A 21,795-nucleotide genomic window follows, 5' to 3' on the forward strand; every position below is an offset into this window, starting at 1 on the left:
AATAAGTGCTACATGTTCAAAGTCTAAAGATGGTGCTATTGAATGTGCAGTGAATAACATGCATTTATGCACATTCAACACATGATGAATTGTTACAGTGTTTAGTTTATGGACATTTCAAAATATGAGTTCCGTTGCATTCAGGCTAGTTTATAATTAAAAATTTTGCATTGTGGGGAACAGTTTTCCTGTGTAATATTGGTATTCCTGTTACAATAAATAAATAAATAAATAAATAAATAAAAATACATTCTTAAATTCCTAAACTATAGGAATACAGGTATTGTATTATAATAAACTTTTTTTTTTCTTTCTTGTAAAAATGTCCTTATGTACTTTTAGCTTTAGAACATAATCTCCTTATGTTCTTTTGTTTTTCAGCTAGAAAAAAGTAAGAGTCAAGCCTTGGTAAGTGTAGCCTGTTTTGAAAAAAAAAAAGCATCTGCTAATTGACTATATTTACTATTGCATGACATGCATTGCACATCTCAGCATTTTGTCAACTGCATCTTTTTACATGTCACATACATGATGCATAACATACACAGCATTAAAAGCATGGTTATTTGCATTTCAAAGCTGTAAAACTGGCAAGTGCACAAAGCTCACATTTCTCATTCCCAGCAGCGAAATCCTAGAATCAGTTACTAAAACATCAGAATATAAATGACATGTTTATGCAAAAAATAAGTAAAAAAAAAAAAACTCAAGATACATTCTCTGAAAGCACATCTTAATAGCTTCCAGATATTTGCTTTATTTTAGACCAGAAACATATGCAAGTATGTAAATATGCTTGGACAGCACATTGTAAGTGCACTGTCCCGTGACAAATCTCAGTACTGATGTAGGTAATAGCTTTCCTCTCTGTGTCTGTGGCATTAAAACAGATGCCTTATTATTCAGATAGCTAGCTATAACAAGTTGACAGCTGAACTTAACTGCAAAATTGTGAAAAGAGAGAAGTGACTGCAGAAGACAGCTGCTTACTTTAGTGCCTAAAAAAGGCAGTTAACACTAATGCCTCTGAACACCACATGTACTTTTGCCGAATTATGAATTATGTTCAGAAACAATTCAGAATGCAACTATGTGTGAAATTGAGCTTGCATAGCTAGGAGCATTTGCATTGTAGTACTTGTGCTTCTACTACTACTTCTAGTAGTTCTGGAGTACAAACTTGTTTTTTTACTGCAAAACAAAGACACTTAAAGGGATACTCCAAACCAAAATGAAAATTTGTTCATTAATCTCTTACCCCCATGTCGTTCCAAACCCGTAAAAGCTTAGTTTGTCTTCGGAACACAATTTAATATTTTGGATAAAAGGATTGTAACTGTCCCATTGAGGGCCAAGTAACTTACACTGTCAAGGTCCAGAAAAGTATAAAAAGCATTGTCAGAATAGTCCATCTGCCATCAGTGATTCAACCGTAACATTATGAAGTGGCAAGAATACTTTTTGTATGCGAATAAAACAAATAATGACTTTATTCAATAACTTGTCTCCTCTGTATCTCTCTGCATCACCATAGTGCCATTTTGGAGAATATGAGCAGAACACAAGCAGCTTACGATCTTCTGTGTCAGCCGTGACACAAGGATACGTTTTCTATGTGTATTTACACTTTGATCTGAATGAAAACAGCGCATCAAGAGCGTAAGTTTCTTGCTATCAGCGGATGTTCTCCAAAATGGCACTGGTCCTTGACAGTGTAAGTTGCTTGGCAGTCTATGGGACAGTCACAAGCCTCCCGGTTTCCATCCAAAATATCTTAAATTGTGTTGAGAAGATGAACGAAGCTTTCATTGTCATGCTGTCTGGTCTCTGTTTCCCTGGGTGTCCACTAGTGGTCTCACTTCCCCATAGGCACCTCACCGTAGGCTTTACAATTCCCACTAGCCTTGTCCCTTCATCACAGTAATTGCACTCCTGTTAATTGCACTCAGGTGTCTTCACTTGTTAGTCATTATCCTCCCTATATTAACCAGTCCTTTTCTGTTTGTCTGCATGTAGTCCTTACTTTCCGTTACTTAGTTTCCTCGCGTTCCTAGTCTTCGAGTTCCTGTTCTTGTTCCTGTTTGTTTGTTTGTTTGTTTTATTTCTGTTTGGACCCTCCAGAGTCAGGTCAAGTCACCGTTGACCCTCCAGAGTCAGGTCAAGTCACCATTGACCCTCCAGAGTTAGGTCAAGTCACCGTTGACACTCCAGAGTCAGGTCAAGTCACCGTTGACACTCCAGAGTCAGGTCAAGTCACCGTTGACACTCCAGAGTCAGGTCAAGTCACCGTTTACACTCATGAGTCAGGTCAAGTCACCGTTGACAATCATGAGTCAGGTCAAGTCACCGTTGACACTCATGAGTTAAGCACTACCACAGTTAGACCTCAGGAGTCAAGTCACTGGTGATCTTCAAGGACAGAGTCAAGTCACCGGTGTTCTTCATGGGCAAATTCAAGTCACCATTGATCTTCATGTGCCAAGGCAAGTCACCAATGATCTTCATGGGCAAAGTCAAGTCACCAATGACCTTCATGGGCAAAGTCAAGTCACCAATGATTTTCATGGGCAAAGTCAAGTCACCAGTGTTCTTCATGGGCAAGGTCAAGTCACCGACTATCTTCATGGGCAAAGGCAAGTCACCATTGATCTTCATGAGCAAATGCAAGTCACCATTGATCTTCATGAGCAGAGTCAGGTCACCAATGATCTTCATGAGCAGAGTCCGGTCACCAATGATCCTCATGAGCAAAGTCAAGTCACCAATGATCTTCATGAGCAGAGTCAAGTCACTATTGATTTTCCTGAATCCAGTCTAAACTCTGCGGAACTGCCAGAGCTTCTCCACATCTCTGCGGAACTACCAAAGCCTCTCCACGTCTCCGCTGAACTACCAGAGCCTCTCCACGTCTCAGTGGTGGTCTCCTGCGCCGCACTGGTGGGCTTCTGTCTCAACCGCACGATTGTGGTGGTCTTCTGCGCCGCCCTGGTGGGCTTCTGTCTCGACCCCACAGATATGGTGGTCCTCTGCGCCGCGGTGGTGGGCTTCTGTCTCGACCGCACGGTTGTGGTGGTCTTCTGCGCCGCCCTGGTGGGCTTCTGTCTCGACCCCACAGATATGGTGGTCCTCTGCGCCGCGGTGGTGGGCTTCTGTCTCGACCGCACGGTGGTGGTGGTCTTCTGCGCCGCCCTGGTGGGCTTCTGTCTCGACCGCACGGATGTGGTGGTCTTCTGCGCCGCCCTGGTGGGCTTCTGTCTCGACCGCACGGTGGTGGTGGTCTTCTGCACCGCCCTGGTGGGCTTCTGTCTCGACCGAACGGATGTGGTGGCCTTCTGCGCCGCCCTGGTGGGCTTCTGTTTCGACCGCACGGATGTGGTGGTCTTCTGCACCGCCCTGGTGGGTTTCTGACTCAACCGCATGGCTCCAATTCCACCTTGCTCCACCCTGGATTCCTGCCCTGTCGGTTCGGCCCTGGGCCACTGAACTTTCCGTTCTCCCCTGGACTTGTGTTTTGTTGTTGTTTTGGTTTTGCTTTTTTTTGGCACTTCCTGTCTCTGTTACCCTCTATTACCTGGCCCTCCGTCCCTCCCCCTGGTCCTTTGCCAGTCCACCTCCCTCCTGGGTTCCTTGTTTTTGTTAATTGCACTTGTTTCTGTTTCCCCATTTTACCTGGCCCTCTATCCCTCCCCCTGGTCCTCCGCCGCTCCACTTCCCTCCTGGTCTCTGTATTCCTTGGTCTCTTCTTGGGTTCGGGTGGAGCATCTGGTAGCTGCTCCGTGGAGGAGGGGGTAATGTCACGCTGTCTGGTCTCTGTTTCCCTGGGTGTCCACTAGTGGTCTCACTTCCCCATAGGCACCTCACCGTAGGCAGTACAATTCCCACTAGCCTTGTCCCTTCATCACAGTAATTGTACTCCTGTTGATTGCACTCAGGTGTCTTCACTTGTTAGTCATTATCCTCTCTATATTAACCAGTCCTTTTCTGTTTGTCTGCATGGAGTCCTTACTTTCCGTCACCTGGTTTCCTCACGTTCCTAGTCTTCGAGTTCCTGTTCTTGTTCCTGTTTGTTTGTTTCTGTTTGGATTGATGTTTGGTTACAACCCCGGCTTGTTTTTGACTCTGATTTGGATTACCCAATAAATCTCACACTGCACTTGGATCTTCCGTCTCCTGTGTTCCCGTACGTGACATTCACGGGTTTGGAACGACATGTCGGTAAGTGATTAATGACAAAAATGTCATTTTTGGGGTGAAGTATTGCTTTGAAATACAAGTCCATGAAACAAAGTACTACTGATGAAACACTTGGTGTCAATTAGGGGTACACGATAAATATTGACTTGTCAGTTAACAAAACCTCTGTGTAGTAACAGTTGCTCTGTCAAATCACGCACCTAATGGAATTTACCGCTGATTAAAGAATCGGCTTTACTGACAAGATGTGCATTAATTATTGGCCAATATTTATCGTGCACCCCTAGAGTCAATAAGATGTAAAAAAAAAATGTTTTAGAAATTAATACTGTCCAGCAAGAATTGTATAAACTGATCAAAAAAGACTTTTATATTATTACAAAAAAAAAAACTTGAACTTTCTTTTCATCACAGAATCCTGAAAAATGTATCAGGGTTTCCACAAAATTATTAAACAGCACACTTATTTTAAACATTAATAATAATATTAAGAAATGTTTCTTGAGCAGTAAATCAGCATATTATAATGATTTCTGAAGGATCATGTGACACTGAAGACTGGAGTTATGATGCTGAAAATTCAGCTTTACATTACAGCAATAAATTACATTATAAACTATATTCAAATAGAAAGCTGTAAAATTTTAATAATTATTACAATATTACAATATTAAAAAAATTATTGCCCACCCCAAACTTAGTAATGAAAATATAGTTTAAAAAATTGCCTCTTTAAGAAGAATGGCTTTATGTATTCCCCAATTGTAAGTCGCTTTGGAAAAGAGTGTTTGCAAAATGACTAAATGTAAATGTACAGTCATGCCCAAAAATATGGACACCCATGGTAAATATGATCAAAGAAGGCTGTGAAAATTAATCTGCATTGTTAATCCTTTTGATCTTTTTTTTTATCACAAAAATCTAACCTTTCATTAGATAATAAGAATTTAAAATGGGGGGAAATATCATTATGAAATAAATGTTTTTCACTAATACAAATTGGCCACAATTACCTCCTCTCATTTTCCGTAGGTTTCAGGTCAGAGGACTGGAATGGCTATAGCTGAAGCTTGGTTTTGTGCCCAGTGACCCATTTTTGTGTTGTTTTTTAGGTTTGTGTATGGATTATTGTACGGTTGGATAATCCAAACGTGGTCTATTATAAGATTTCTAACAGAGTCAGTCACTTACTGAATTTTTATCTGTTGGTATTTGATAGAATCCATGATGCCATGTATCTAAACAAGATGTCCAGGACCTCCAGCAGAAATATAGGCCCACAACATCAAAAATACAGCAGTATATTTCATTGTACAAATGGGGTACTTTTTATCCCTGTTTTCACCAAACCCATCTTGAGTGTTTGCTGCTAAAAAGCTCATTGCATAAAAGCCCCCCCTCCCTTATTTATATTTCTGTGAAACAGGAAGCAATGGCTGGATAATTTCATGTTCATAATCACCCTGGAGTACTCAAAATTGTGAATATGAATGGGAATTTACTTCAGAGTTATTTTACTCATAAGCATTTCTAGGGGTGTCCTTAATTGTGGCCAATGTGTATTAGAGAAAAACATTTATTTCATAATGATATTTCCCCCCATTTTACATTTTTATCATCCAATGAAAGGTTATATCTTTGTGATTTTTTTAAATAAAAGATCAAAAGGATTAACAAGCAGATTAATTTTCACAGCCTTCTTTGATCATATTTACCAAGGGTGTCCATATATTTGGGCATGACTGTATATAGTTCCAGTCGTGGGTGCATCATTGTTTGATTTGCATAGAAACATTCTGTTGTGTCTAAGATAATGTTATATTATATGAGATACATAATTTATATGTAAAATACATATAAATTACATAACATACTTTCTAAAACCAATGTACTCTTCAAAGAACTGCATATTATGCTGACAAATAAGAATGTGATAACATACAAAGCTGTACTTGGTGAGCGGACATTGATTACTGGAACAATACAACATTTCACTTTGTGAAAAACAGAGTTGCGGTCGCTGAATGGAAAGAAAGATGAGGCGCTCACAACGTGATGAACTGTATATCATTACCCACAGGCTTTGATCTTAGTGTGAAACTTTAGTCCATTAATCTGTATGCATGGGTTAGAAAATACACTACTGTATGTTTTCAGAGCCCTTCATTATTTTGCAAATCCCTTTCTGCAAACCTCCAGGAGTCAGGTCACCTGTGAGAACAAACGCTCCTGTAACACGTGGAATGAGCTTACATGCATATTCACTGAAATTATTTCAATGTAATTCTGACAGAAATGAGTGTTTGTTCATGAAGTAAACAAAGAAGATGTGAGAGAGTCTATCAACAACAATAACAAAAAAGATGCATTTTGTATTTAAGTAATTACAAATGCTTTGAGCTTAAACTTAGACATCATTTACGCTGCCAGGAATAACCCAGCGGTGGCCAACGGGGGGGCCTGATCATCAACAGTGATTGACAGTCCATAACAAGATTATGCATGCTGATGAGGTTTAGTTGTGTGTGTGCACCTGAAAGCTATTGAGAAAAGAAATTGAAAGATGCATAGAACTCTTCAGAATGTAATGGGATAATTTTCTTTTTGAAGAATAAAACAAAACATTGTGGTACTTTGAAGCAGTGTGTCTGAATTCGCTTTAGAATCTAGATTTTACATTGGACATTAAATGGATACCACAAAAATGATACCAACACTGTTTAAAAGTAAACAAAAACATATTTAAGATTTGATGTTGTGGTTTATTATTTGTTTTCTGCATTTCAGTATTTTCATGGTTTCTTCTGCTATTCATGACCCCATCAGAACAGACCTGTGACCAACCAGTTGAGAATCGCTGTCCTAACGGATAAAGTCTATATTCTCAATTATTTTTCCAAACCCTCTGGCTTGATATTATATTACTGTGACTTTTAGGATGAATTCACTGGGTCTGAAAATCAATAATGCCCGTGAATCTCATCTAGCTTTGAAGATTACACCAATATTACAGAACCACAGCAACATAAATGATACCAATCTTCACTATTTATCTCCATAATACATGCAATTTGTTCAGTGAAGTTCAAATGTGTTTGTTTACAAAGTATATTCGGTGGAAATAAATGCAGATTTTCCAGATTTTTATTTTTTTCCACATTTGTGAAAATATTTCTCTGTTTCACTTTTCGCATCAAACTTTTTGAATCTAATTGGCTATAATGACTGTTTTGCTGAAAGGATGGCTCTTGTGAATGAATAAACGAGTAAATAAATATTTTGCATTTTTATTTTTTTATTTTTTTTTCAATAAAATGAACTATAATTTCAACCCAAGAGTCATGCTGAATATTGTCACAACAACAGGCTGAAAAATTAAGATATAATCTGTAACCCCCCAGCCCATCTTGATGTCACATCCTTTGAAAAAAGGAAGTGCTCACTCACTCAGACAGAGGAGACACTCAGACCTTATGCTGATGAAGTAAGCCTGCAAATGTTTGTGTACTAAGTGTCCTTGAAGACAATGACTTTGTCGGATTTATTGCAATGCATTCTTTCATTTTCATTTTAAGTGCAATTTAACCGTATGATCAATCATTTTGATGACACGTCATGCCAGTGGGTGAATGTATCACCAAGTCACTTTCAGATAATACAGGACAGCAAGAACATTACGATTGGTTATGTGCTCTGATTGAACTCTGAAACATCATTTTGAACTGACAAATCATGCACACACTTCTTTAAAGAAATAATCCAACCAAAACATAACACAAAAATCTGTCATCATTTACTCACGCTCGTGTTGTTTAGTTTCTGCTCCAGGACACAAAAGAAGATATTTTCAAGAACGTTGGGCCCAAACAGCATTGGAAAAAACATACCATTTTAATGACAACATGGGGGTGAGTAAATGATGCCAGTTTTCATTTTTCATTTTGCTACTATCTATTTAACACTGCAAACTTAAAAGCAACATTTGCATTTGATGTTTGTCTGCCATTCTAGCTCTGTCTGCACAGCATGCGTGAATGCACTAATGACGTTTTCTGTCCGCGTGAACAGGGTGCACAGAGGTATGCAGATACATTCGTTGACAGGCAGGTAGAAAAGCAATTTAAAACGTTTGGACCGAGCGTTTTGATTGGACGTACATTTCTTGGTCCTACGCACTTCCACAGAATATATAAATACAGATAAATAAATTTAAACCACTTAACATAATGATTGCTATCGGGATGCGAAGAGACTTTCAACAGTATAACAAAAAATCTTTCTGAAGACAATCCCCTAGTGCACCTTTAACCTTCAATAAATGAAGATTCTTAACGTATTGTAATTTACTCAAGATTTAACTAAAAAAAAAAAAAAAAAAAAAAAAAAACTAGAAAGATTTATTTTGAGTATAGAACTTTCATTCATTTCCATTTTCAAAAATTATAATTTCCCTGACATTTACAAATTATTCCATTTCTGTAAGCACCCACCTTGAAAATATGCCTAATTCATCATAATGGTGAACACAAATCAGGTTTTGGTAAAACAATTTCCTGGAGGACAAATCTGGACAAATGACACATGTTGTTTATATCATCTATAATAAAGGTATTATATTCATAAAAATAAAGGTGCTTCACATCGATGCCATAGAAGAACCATTTTTGGTTTCACAAAGAACCATCTCTTTCTTACCTTTTTATAATCTGAAGAACCTTCTTCAGCCATAAAGATCCTTTTATGAAACAGAAAGGTTCTTCAGATGTTAAAGGTTCTTTATGGAACCATTTTGACAAAAAAAAAAGGTTATTTTATGGCATTGTGAAGCACCTTTATTTTTAAGCATTAATGTGCACTACAACAGTGATATAATTTAAGCAAAGTTCCCACATCTTCTTCTTATCTAATAAATTCACTTCACAATAACTCATTAGCTTCTAATCATAATTTACTGCAGATTTCACCCATTAAAAACAATAACAAATTAACTAAGAGGAGTAACTAGTCAGATTAACATTCATTATAAAAATGTCTGTGGTGTTCATCCATTTCTACAACTTTCCCATGTCTGAATATTATAATTTTCATGATATTTACAAGTCATTCCTTACAGAGTTATTCCAGTAATGGCCTAAAATCAAAGAATCACACAAAACAGTTCTTGAGCCAGGTTGATCTTTTGCTATTGCCTCATAATGGCACATTTTAGAGGTACAGTTGAACACTTATTAAATTCAGTACTAAATTATATTGCCTTTTAGCACTGAACTGTGCTGAAATGATCTCTAAAGCACCCACCTGGTAAATATGCCTATTTCACCATAACAGTTAACGCAAATCAGATTCTGGTAAAACTAATTTCCTGGAGGACAGATTTGGACAAATGACTTGCGCTGTTTATATCATCCACAAAATCCACAGGAGGGAGGACGGGAAAAAACAGCAATGCACATGGCCCCAAACTCCCCCAACACATTCTGAAATAAAAGGCCAAAAATGTGCATAATAAAAAATTAAGCAGGACATATGTCAGCGGCTCTACAAGTTGTATTCAGCCACAACAAAGAGCGAGGACAGAGATGTGTCAAATTCAAAAGAATTGAATTGTTTTGTCATTTTAAGCGCAACATGAAGAGACCACATCGTCGCTCACAATCAATAAACAAACTCATCACTTTATGTGCATGCAGATTGTTCAAATATTCATGACAAACAAGAAAATGAGGTCAGGCTCCCAGCAGACAAGACCAATACATTTCACTGCCATGTCTTAATTAACCAGCACAAACGACTCGACTGTTCACAGACATGTAAAAGTGTCTCTGCTTCATCACCAGAGATGTTTTGCTTTGACAGAGACACAAGTCTATTGGAGGATGGGAGCAGGGGGCGCACAAACAAATTAGTTGACAATAAAGTGCTGAAAACATTTGTAATGAGCACTGCAGTGCGATCGAGTATCAAGCCTGGATTTCAACGTCCAATTTAGCAGGCGAGTGCTGCTTATCATAGAATTAGAATAACATAGGAATTGTTGCTTGGTGTGTTTTTTATACTGCGATTCGACAATTAAATGCATGCAGTTATCTCACTTTTGGAAATACTGTTAACTAATGCACGATGAACTTACAGTTCGACCAGCTGAAGGTGCTGAAAAAGCTGCCAAGAGAGTGTGGTCAGAGGGTTCTTGGACAGGTTTCTGTGCAAGGAGACAAGAGAAACAGTGATTTATGATTTAGCTGTGAACACAGGAAGCAGAAAAATCAACAGAACATAAGGCTTGGGACACATTTTACTCCCAAAATGGGATATTTCCTGTGAGATTTCGGCTGAAAAAGATAGAAAGATGAAGCAATTTTTAATTTCATGATTACCCTAAAAATATAACTTAATTTATAAGACAAATATACATGATTATAATATACATGATAGTATTCATTCAGAGCCACATAACCACAAGCTTTACTCTTCAGCAGAATGGTAAACAGCAGAACACAGCAGACACTCTCTTAAAATGTCAAACATGAGTGAATATTAAACATTAAAAATAAGTCAAATGCTGTACTTTTCAAGTGTACATACTGTATGCTTAAAAATAATTAGACACGCAAGTATAAAGAGCAAGACAAAGTGATCCACAAATACTAATTCAGTGAACACGTTCTGTGAAACACAACATTAATGAAAGAGTTAACATGAGAGAGAAGGACTTTATGCAACAGGAAATCAGAGAGAGCCTCCATCACTGCCAAGAGGAGCTGAGAGAAAAGGAGCAGCTGCAGGGGCTGCTCAGCCAAATCAATAAAAAGAACTTGAGCAGTTCGCCGTCTACAAATTCAGTAGACGCAATGAAAGACTGCAGGTTTTAAAAGCCAACAAATTCAATACAAAGAGGTGGTCTGGGACTTGTAAATGGCTTTTAACCAACAAAGCCAAAGGCATGATATGTGGTGGGGGGCATTAGATAAATCCACTAGTTATAAAGAAAGATGGACATACGTGATATGGAGAAGAAATAGAATGGACGTCATAGAATGGGTCTGTAATTCGAATGAAATCCTATTAAGTATCAATATTTGGGCAAAATGGTAATATAATAATTTTTATCAATAATTTGTTTTAGATTTCAGTGCAAAATATGGTTATAAATGGTCCATGGTCTGAAACCTCTTGGTAGATCTGTTCCTTTCTATCTCAAATATATCAAGTAATTCATTTAAGGAAGCACTCAGAAGAAACTTATAGCCTTTATGTTTCCCTCAGAAAAGAAGACTTATATCAGTTAATTTCAGTGAAAAGATAATGCTTTATCCTTCACAAAGCATCTGACTCAGTGTTTCAAAGGTTCTAAATTTCATATAAAATAAGCACCAATAAAAAGACCATTGATATCACGGTTCAAAATTTTGGAGCCAAACTATTTTTAAAGGAATTTATACTTTTAATCAACAACGTTGCATTAAACTGATCAAAAGTAAAAACTTTTATAATCTAACAAAAGATTATTATTAATTTATTTATTTTTAAATGGTCTTATTTCTAAACTATTTAAACAATCTATTGATCAAACCATTCTGAAAAAGAGAATCACCATTTTCACAAAAGTATTAAGCAGCACAACGGTTTTCAACATTGATTTACTAATAAGGAATGTTTCTTGCACAACAAATTAGCATATTAGTTTGATTTCTGAAGCATTGAAGACATAGATCTGAAAAGTGAGGTGTGCTGTGATTGGTCAGCTATCCAGTGCGTTGTGATTGGACGAATACCTCAAGCGTGTGACGGAAATGTTACGCCCCTTGACATATTGTGATGCCATATCCAACTAGAGTGACAAGACATAAACATTAAAACCCCATTATAAACATGATATAAACATAATTTCTAGTCATGTCCACTTTTGGAAGGCCAAACAAAGTAGTTTCGCTTTCTCAATGAAACAGCACCGCACACTGCGGCCTTGAGTGAACCGCAGTCTAGAGTGAGCGGAGGCAGACCTGACTGAGCAGAGGTGGGCCGGCTTGAGAATGGCACGGCTGGTGGATTCTACGAAGGAGCTTGCGGCAACCACATGTGACAAACCTGGGCTGGACTCCGCTTCATTCATAGTGCAAGCCAATCAGGTGATCCAAAATGCAAAGTTGATGTTTTTCCTCAGCGACCAGCACGGATCAGCTCCAGACATGACGAAGCAGATATCGTCCTCTTTTGGAAGGCCGTTTTAGGCGAGTGTGGACAAGTCTTAACTTTTATAAAGAATATCTCTTTGGATTTGAGACTTTTGTCTTTGCAACTTTACAGATCTTATTTATGCACCAAGAGCTTGTAACACTCCGAAGAATTCTTTTTTTTACTGCATCATATGATCCCTTTAAGGCTATTTTACAAAATATTTCACAGTATTAATATTTTTATATTTATCATGTAACTCGCCTTATTTGTAATACGGATAACTCAAATTGAGCAGCTTGTTGAGGAAAGTTGTGTTATAAGGATCAGATATACTATTTTTTGCCCAAGTGCAAGATTAAATAGGACAAATCCCACAAAATTAGACTGAAGTATAGACCAGAATGATTGGACTTGTTGGTGGGCTCTTTTGACTTGGACTATTAATCAACTACCTAGCAACCACGTGGTATTTTAATTTTTTCTCAAGAAATCCGCTCTAGAGAAACACACAGCTGTAAGATGGCCGGAATGATGGATGCATGTCTTTTGAGAAGCTATTTGACTAGACGACTGGCGTATTCTCAGGGTCATTAGAAACTCTTATGAGTTTTATAACAAGCACTGCTGGCTGCCAAAGACAGTCGCCATAGCAACAAGCTCTCTGATGCGGCCTGATGCAGGGGGAGGGATTTTGTTGCCGCTGTGTGCTTTAAAGTGTCAACACACACTCAAAAACACACACGCGTACACTCTGACTGAGGCCTTTGAGTATTAGTCAATTTTTTATTTGAAACTCATAGTAATTCAACCATTCAGCTTCTGCTTCAAGAGCTTCTGATTGAGTCTTATTAAAATGTGTTATATAAGTCAGTCTATGTAATTGCACATCTTTGTGGGTGTTACTTAAAGGTGAAGCATATTAAAGTGCACTTTTTCTGTTAAAATATTTTTCAGTATCTCTGTGGTGCTATCAAAAATACACCCTGACATGGCAACTCAGGATCGATATGATGCATAGAGCAGTAACTGATTACATGTAAGATGGATTATGTAATTACAAAAATAAAGTACTTGTAATTAGATTAAATTGCATTTTAAAATACTTGCAATCAGACTACAGTTTTATTGATTACATATTATTCACTCAATAGCAATAAATCATTGATAATTTATTGGTTCTCTCTAATGTCATGATTCTCTTTGGAACAAGGAGACAAGGAATTAAAACTTTATTGCTCCAAACACATAGGGAACGCTGGGAACACAGAAAGACATTCAAGACCAGACGCTGGTCTGGGCCAACACTGGAGCGAACTCTGGGGCCTGGGCCGACATTGGAGTGAGCTCTGGAGGAGCAGTCACTTGAGGGCGCTCTGGAGGGCGCTTAAGAGGAGCAGGCACTGGAGTGAGCTTTGGGGTGGAAGGCTTGCCGCATTAATGTTCGTGGTGCTTGCCATATAACTGTTCATTGAGCTTGCCATATTAACCAGCAGCGGGCTTTGGAGAGCCGTGGATAGCGGCAGGCTTGACTCGGGAACTGGGCTGAGGACTATTTTGGGGTTTTGAAGGATTTGGGGCTGAGCTTAAGAGGAGCAGGCACTGGAGTGAGCTTTGGGGTGGAAGGCTTGCCGCATTAATGTTCGTGGTGCTTGCCATATAACTGTTCATTGAGCTTGCCATATTAACCAGCAGCGGGCTTTGGAGAGCCGTGGATAGCGGCAGGCTTGACTCGGGAACTGGGCTGAGGACTATTTTGGAGTCTTGAAGGATTTGGGGCTGAGCAGGTAGTTTGAACCGATGGTGCGGTATGGGGGGGGGGGGTGTTGACTGGATGACGAGAATGAAACATTTCACCCAAATCTTCAACTTCATAATTGAAGTTTAAATAAATAACAAGATGAACGATAATTACATATGGGGAGATCGCAGCAGATCATCTCGCCGTCCAGTCCCATCTGAAAGCACGCACCAAGAGCGGCGTCGTGCCAGCTCAGCAGGTTCACAAGCTCAAGGAAATCCACCTCATACCGCTCCAACCTCCGACCAGCCTGTCGCAAACCCCACAGATTGTCCTCAGCAGTCATTTGTTTTGGTCCAGTATTCTGTCACACTTCTCTTGAACAGTGAACAAGGAGACAAGGAATTCTTCAAATAACACAGACTTCATTGCTCCAAACACATAGGGAATGCTGGGAATGTAGAAAGACATTCAAGTCCAGATGCTGGACTAAACAAAGGGAACACTATTTAATACACAGAACAGGATAATAGGAATACAAGACACACCTGGGATCAATAGAAATTACATGGAACACCTGGGATGAAATCAATCAAAATGAGGAGCAAAAACATACACAAAAACATGGGACAGAGTCTGACACCTAATTCTTCTTTTTCATCTTTTAAATAAATTTGCTTTTTAATAAACTCATAAACCCCCTGCAGTTCCTAAAGTTTGGGAAACCTTGACATAATTACTGTTTAATGCACGGCATGGTGTCAGTGACAACAAATTGAATATATTTTATTTTTCTTTGCATTTTTAAATTCAATATGGTACAATATTATCTTATTTAAATCAATGAGATAAACAAATTAGTTCAAAAGTAATCAAAAAGTATATTATATTATATTACCTAAAATGTGTACTGTAATGGATTATGAAACTTATGAAACTAACTACAACTTTTGTCACGTAATTTGGAATCAGTAATGGATTGCAATTAGCAAGTAATCCTCCCAGCTCAGATTATACTTAACGGTAGAATATATGCACAGTTTTTCTTGAAGCAAAAGGCATTTTATCTTAAATATCAGCTTTTTAAAATATTCATTACAAGTTAGCAAGGGATCATTTATAAAATAATCTCTCAGGCAAGATTTGTCTGTAAAAAAATTATAAGTTTTTCTTACACTAGAGAAATTATCTTTATTTTCAGAAAGTTACAACATCTGAGAAGAAGAAACAAAATCTCTGTAAACCTACAGATTTATCTCATTTGTCCAAGAATAGTTCTAGAAAGTTCAAATTAAGACTCAATCAATTTTGCCCCATGACTCATCTGTTTTTGCTGCTGTGCCTTTAAGAAACCCTTTGCTTTTTGTTGTGGGGTCCAAATATTTTTTAACCATTTTATCCAAAAGCCATGCACACTATAAAATTGCAACACAGTCTGAGCTGAAATATGCCGCATAAATGAATAGTCAGACTGAAATGATCAGGCACTTTGTTAAAAATAACTTGAGTTGCTCGTTTCTAACACTGGGATTGTTAAGAAGGGGTATGCAAGGTGACAGGTGCTACATACAGTTAAGAATAGCATAAGGTTTGGCAGACTTTTCCCTATTTTATGGCTCGATGTTTAGGAATAACATCTCTAGTGCTTTCTCTTTTTAAACTCACCATGACCGGACCAGCAAAATAATAGTTCTCCTAATGAACATTTGCTGAAAGTATATTTAACCTTAGACCATTAGATTGTTTCTTCATAAGAACTTGAATCACTTCACAAGACATTCATTGATGGATTATTGTGATGTTTTTATCAGCTGTTTGGACTCTCATTCTGATGGCACCCATTCACCTCACAGGATCCATTGGAGAGCAAGTGATAGAATGCTAAATTTCTCCAAATCCATTTTGATAAAGAAAGAAACTCATTTACATCTTGGATGCCCTAAATTGTGAGCACATTTTCATTTTAAGTGAACTATTCCTTTAATGCATCTGTAGGTCATCAGAAAACTGTGGAAGTTCAGAAGAGTTGATTTTGCAGACTTGTTTCAACAAGCAGTGTTTCTGGGAAAGATGTTTTGAGTTTTAAAAGTTAAAGTACATTTTCATAGTACATCAAACTAATTTCTTTCAAAAGATCAAGGAAAATGTGATTGCTCATCGTATGACCCTTTAAGATAATGACAAACCTGTGAATTCAAAGCACTAGATGTCTATTCCTGTCTTTTAGACAGGAAATTTACTACAGTACAGTACAGCCCCTACACTGCTCTCATCTTCATTAGTGCAACTCACTGTTGGCCAATAGCCCAGTATGAGCAATAAAATGTTTGCAGCACATGGAGAATGCTGCAGCCCAGCTGATCCTAAACCAGGCCAGATATTCATATGTATTTCCTCTGCTATGAACCTGCTATTGATGCCTGGGTCAAATTCAAAAAGCCCAACAATGCAATCGGTCCAGTGACATAGCCTGGTGGTTACTAGTGTACACTATTTTTAGTATTAAATTAAATACAGTACATTTAGAATGGACATTTGATGCAATGCATTCTGGGATTGCTTTATCCTGAATGATCAAAAACTGCTGCCATATAATTAGATTAAATTAAAGGTTTAGTTTCTTAAGGCTGTATAATTTTGTTGCATCTTACTTAGTATTTGGAACGGACTACTTTTTTAAAGAGAAATTAATTCCTTATTTCAGCAAGGATGCATTAAATTGATCAGAATTTACCATAAAGGCTTCAACATATTACATTTACATATAACATTTACATTTAAATTTATACTTATCAATGAATCCTTAAAAAAAAAATGTTGAACAAAAATAATAACCAGCACAACTATTTTCAACACTGATAATAAAAGGTGATGTTTCTTGAGCAGCATATCAGCATATTAGAATGATTTCTGAAGGATGATGTGACACTGAAGACTGGAGTAATGGTGATGAAAACAAATTAACACTTTTTCTCCCCTGTTATTGGTAGACCACAGCAGCAATTCCTGGAATTGAAACACTTTTACAAGTCTCACCAGATAAGAGAGTCTGCTAAATGCCTTCAATGTAAATCTAAATGTTTTGGTGTTTTGTGCAGAGCCACCTGCATATTTCAGGAGCTGCACTTTTAAAAGGTCATCTTTCACCACTGTGAAGAAAAATGTCAGTGCAAATTGAACAGGGCGGATGGTAGTTAATGAATTAAGAAATAAATTAATTTGGCACCAGTTGTGCAGGAACCACACTGAATGTATCGAAAAAATGAAAAATGTATCAGTCTAAGAGAGAGATACAGAAATAATCATGCCTAAGAACATTAGCATTTTCCAATTCTGCACTCCCAAACATATGCAAAATAAATTTTTCTGTCCGTTTCACTGAAAAGCATTGATCTCAGACTGTCACATAGACATTTGATGGAAAATTGCTGCAATAAATGCAAATTCAAATGTAAGATTTAAAGAGTACCACTGTAATACCATGATCATGTACCACTGAGTAACATGTACTGTAAATATCATGTGACATGAATATGGTAATCAACGTACTATACAGTCGTTTAAAAGCTCTGAGCACACCATTATACTTTATCAGTGGAAAATACATCTAAGGATATACTTCTACAATATAATTCAGAAGAAAATGAGACTGTATATAACCTCACAACAATCAGTGATATACAGAGGAAGTTTATGAATCATCATAATGTGCTCTAAGGCATTCTGCTCCTCGCTTCTGAAGCAACTTTTTATGTCTGGGTCAGTGAGGGTACAATTTAAATACTGCTCTTCCATCAGAGATTGAGAGGCATGCCAGTGTTTCAGTGGTAATAACAGGAACCACACGTGGGAGTGGACCACTCTGCTGAGGCCATGACTGCAAACTACATTTTTTTTATACATTTTATATTTTTAATATAACATTTTAGGGCATCCCCCTAAAAGTCGACTAATCACAAAAAAAAAAAAAAATCCATAGGTTAAGTTGAAGTCTTTAACATGTCCACTCAATTTAATTTTAAATGAGAGAAATGTGCGCTATTCAAGTGTGTAGAAGTTGTAGCTCATTGATGGACAGATGGCACCGGTGCGCTCACTTGCTCTTAAAATACTCTTGTTATTTTTGGTCAAATCCAAATGTAGTTAGCCTATACTGAAAGTGGTTTTTCAGCATTGTGATCCTCTATTATCACAGAACAGTTACACAATCTTTCATAGACATATTCACATTTAAACTCAATTAATATAAACAACGTTTTAAATGCATTTCCTTCTAGATTTGTATATTAAGTTGCTCAAACAAGTAGAAACACATTTGAACACAGCATAGCTTTCTTGGGTTAGGTTATCACAAATATTTTAAATTAAAAGTTGCCACTGATAGAAACACAGTAGACTTTAATTATATCTATTTTTTGTGAAAATTTGTTCCTGTCGCTTAGTGGTAGAGCATTGCGTTAGCAGTGCAAAAGGTCATGGGTTCAATACCCACGGAGAACACATACTGATAAAAATAAATAAACTGAATGCACTGTAAGTCGCTTTGGATAAAAGCGTCTGCTAAATGCATAAATGTAAATTACAACATTTCCATATAAATCCATGTTAATTTTTAGCGTGAACCAAAGCTCTGTCATTTTAACGCCTGTTTCACCCCAATTTACCCCTGATTTACACTGCACACATCTGCGGCGCATTATGGCTCTGACACGGCTACCAGAGCTGATTGAAGCCACTGTCAATGCTTGTGTTTACACCAGACGCGCCGCAGCACTTTTTTTTTAAAAGCGTCCCAGAAGCGGCTCTCCACGTTGCTTCACTAAAGATAGGTGCCTAGTCTATTTTTGATGAACGCCGCGTCCAAACTGCACAACAAATAAAAAATAGAAGTCAAAAAATCATGTACATTTCAAAATAAACACCCTGTGCAGTCTCGCAATCGTATTTCACATTACTATATTCATGCTAGGTGGACAGAAATAGATGACGAGAGGTTCATCCTCAAAGTTGAAACTGCACATTATTATATGACACCAAAGATTTTCCTTTTTACAAGGATAATAAAAAAAAGGATGTGGTGTGGAGTTTAATTGCAGGAGTTGTAGGAGTGGATTAAACAGAATTAAACCGGACAAAACAACAATTAACATTTAGCCAACCATTTTAGAACACACAAAAATCAAAATAAACAATGTTGGACTGGCAAATCACGTTGTCTTGCGAATCCTACCATAATGCACCCCAGACGTATGCAGTGCAAATCAGGGGTCACACATACTCCGCCTGCAGTGCTTATGCATTGCGTATTATTTATGCACCCATATTGATGGATTAGAGCTTTCATACTTTATGCGGTTGTGGTCCGTCAGTGTGTTCCAGGAGTGGTGTGTCTGCAGCAGTGCAGCGATCGTTTATGAACGGAGTCTATTTTTGCTGTGCTGCAAAAGTGTAGTAATTTCACAATAAATTGATACAATTAAAGTCTTCTGTGTTTCACAGGCTTTTTCGCTTAACAACTTAACATCTACCTTTACTAACTATTAATAAGCAGCAAATTAGTAGTTTATTGAGGTAAAGTCGTAGTTAATAGTTTGTTAATAGCGAGAACTTGATCTTAAAATAAAGTGACCAGCTTAATTGCTCAGCTCTGGTTCAAGGGCTGAGATGGAGTTCTGCCAGTGTCTGTTTTTGGCTTGGCTAGAGCTAACTTTTAAGAGTGTTGTTGTCAGATATGCAGCATGCCACCCACCCTGTTCAGTTTCCTCTCTCTTCACGAGGCTGAGTCATGCTGCCGTCTATTATTCATAACTGCAGATGCATGCTTTAAATTTAAAACACAGCTTACGAGCCCTAGAACGTTCGGCCACTCCAATCTTGAATTTACGCTGATCGGAAATAGTTAAAGATCCTCTTTACTGTCAATGTCAGTATGGGGTGAACAGCATTTCTTTCATGGCAAAAATTTGGAAAACTTAGTTTTTGCTCCATACATTGTTCTATTATGGCTGATCCTTGATTTACCTGGATTGGGAATAAAATGCAAATGATAGTTGTCTGTCATTTCAAATCGCTACAGATTTTTTTGTTTAAGGTCAGTACAGCTTATAATGGAGCAAATAATCATCTTGTTCATGTAATCTTTCGTTCTTACTTGTTTCTTGCTTTAACAAAGAAAAAAATTGCAGTCAATATCTGAATTGGCCCATTTGCTTGCAAAATTAGAACAATCATGAACGGTGCATACCTAATTATCATAATGGCTCACCAAACTCACTAATATTAAGACACTCAAAGGAATAAATGTTTTCAGCCCTTATATGTAACAACAGGAACCACAATAGAAATATTTTCCCAGACACAAGTGGGTGTTGTTAACAGAATGTGTTATTTTCACGTCAACACGCTCATGTTAATTACTGAGAAGTTGCACAGAAAGGCACGCAAGTGCAATAATAGTTTAAAAAGGTTCCATTGATGACTTTTTTGGTGTAACTGCTGTCCAATTGCTCTTTGCTGGTAAAAAGCCTTTTTTAAAAGACCGAATCTGTAAAATGTACCAGTTCTTTGTATACTAACATGAAATAATCGACTCATCTTATCAGCATTTGCACTAAAAAAATGCTGATAAGATTTTTTATTAGTGGCACTAAAAAAAGGTAAAACAAAAAATGTACTTTCAATGTAACATATTGCAAGTCTCTGGACTAGAAAACTGAGAGGATTGCATTGCATGAGGCGCACTGCCCCGCAAATGGCTTTTCAAATACTGTCCTCTTTGATTGTCTGGCTCTGATGACGCTGGTTTTCAGTGATTGCCGGTGAGTAGAGGAAATAGATTCATGAGATGGGACATCATGCTTTCAGGCATAATCCTGGCAGGGGATGCTTAAAAAGAGAGGAAATATAAGCTCAGGTGGGGGTGGGGTGGGGGAAGGAGGGATGGGGAACAAAAACACTTGGTATATGAAAGATCTGGTGCTACTGCAGCCAGACCAAATAAAGCATCACCTGTGTTTCAGTTGCTCCGGGTGTTCTCTGCACCCAGCAGGTCTCTGCTGTCTCCTTCAATAGCTCTCCTATTACACTCACAAATCCATTCAGAGTCTCATCAGCCATCACCAGTAGAAAAAGCATTGTCTATAAAAGTCATCTGTTCACTTTCCCCAAAGGCCTAAAAAGGAATCAACACTTTGCTAAAATGTGTTCTGCTTTTTTGGTGCTTGCGGTGGGAGGCAAGACCAAGGCATCAGCAGCTTTTATAACTGGGTGTAGATAGGCTTTTTGCCCCTCCAACTTTTTATGTAATGGTCATAATAATTTAATAGCTTAGATTTGTTTAGCCAAAGTGCAAACGAAAACACCGAAGCTTTAAGACCAAACAGAAACCTCTCCACATCCACAATGCAAAAAATAAATAATTTTCTTAAGCAGCACCGATGCAAAACACTGAAACATCCTTAATACAGAAAAATATATATAAAGAATTATTTTCCGAGTTTATTTGCAAATTGCTTTCTCTTGTTTTAAGCATAATTTATAATCCTGTGACGTTTAGGTTTAAAGCATTAAACATTTGGCCAAGGACGTAAGAATTCAAATAATTAAAATACTTTCTTAAAAAGGCTATAATTGTCATGATTTGCACTCGGAGGAACGAGAGAGAAATGAGGAGTACAAGCAATAGTCTT

At 37.6% G+C, this 21,795-nt stretch overlaps 1 protein-coding gene across 1 annotated transcript in view; it reads right to left on the reverse strand.

Moving 5' to 3' along the window:
* Positions 1–21,795, reverse strand: part of ntrk3b (neurotrophic tyrosine kinase, receptor, type 3b) — a 126,600-nt gene that overhangs the window by 58,682 nt on the left and 46,123 nt on the right. Inside the window, exon 4 of the mRNA XM_059526929.1 lies at positions 10,325–10,393. Coding sequence (XP_059382912.1) covers positions 10,325–10,393 — 69 coding nt within the window. The remainder of the gene's footprint in view (positions 1–10,324; positions 10,394–21,795) is intronic.

The sequence above is a fragment of the Carassius carassius genome, chromosome 3 (assembly GCF_963082965.1).
Source record: "Carassius carassius chromosome 3, fCarCar2.1, whole genome shotgun sequence".
Classification (NCBI taxonomy): domain Eukaryota; kingdom Metazoa; phylum Chordata; class Actinopteri; order Cypriniformes; family Cyprinidae; genus Carassius; species Carassius carassius.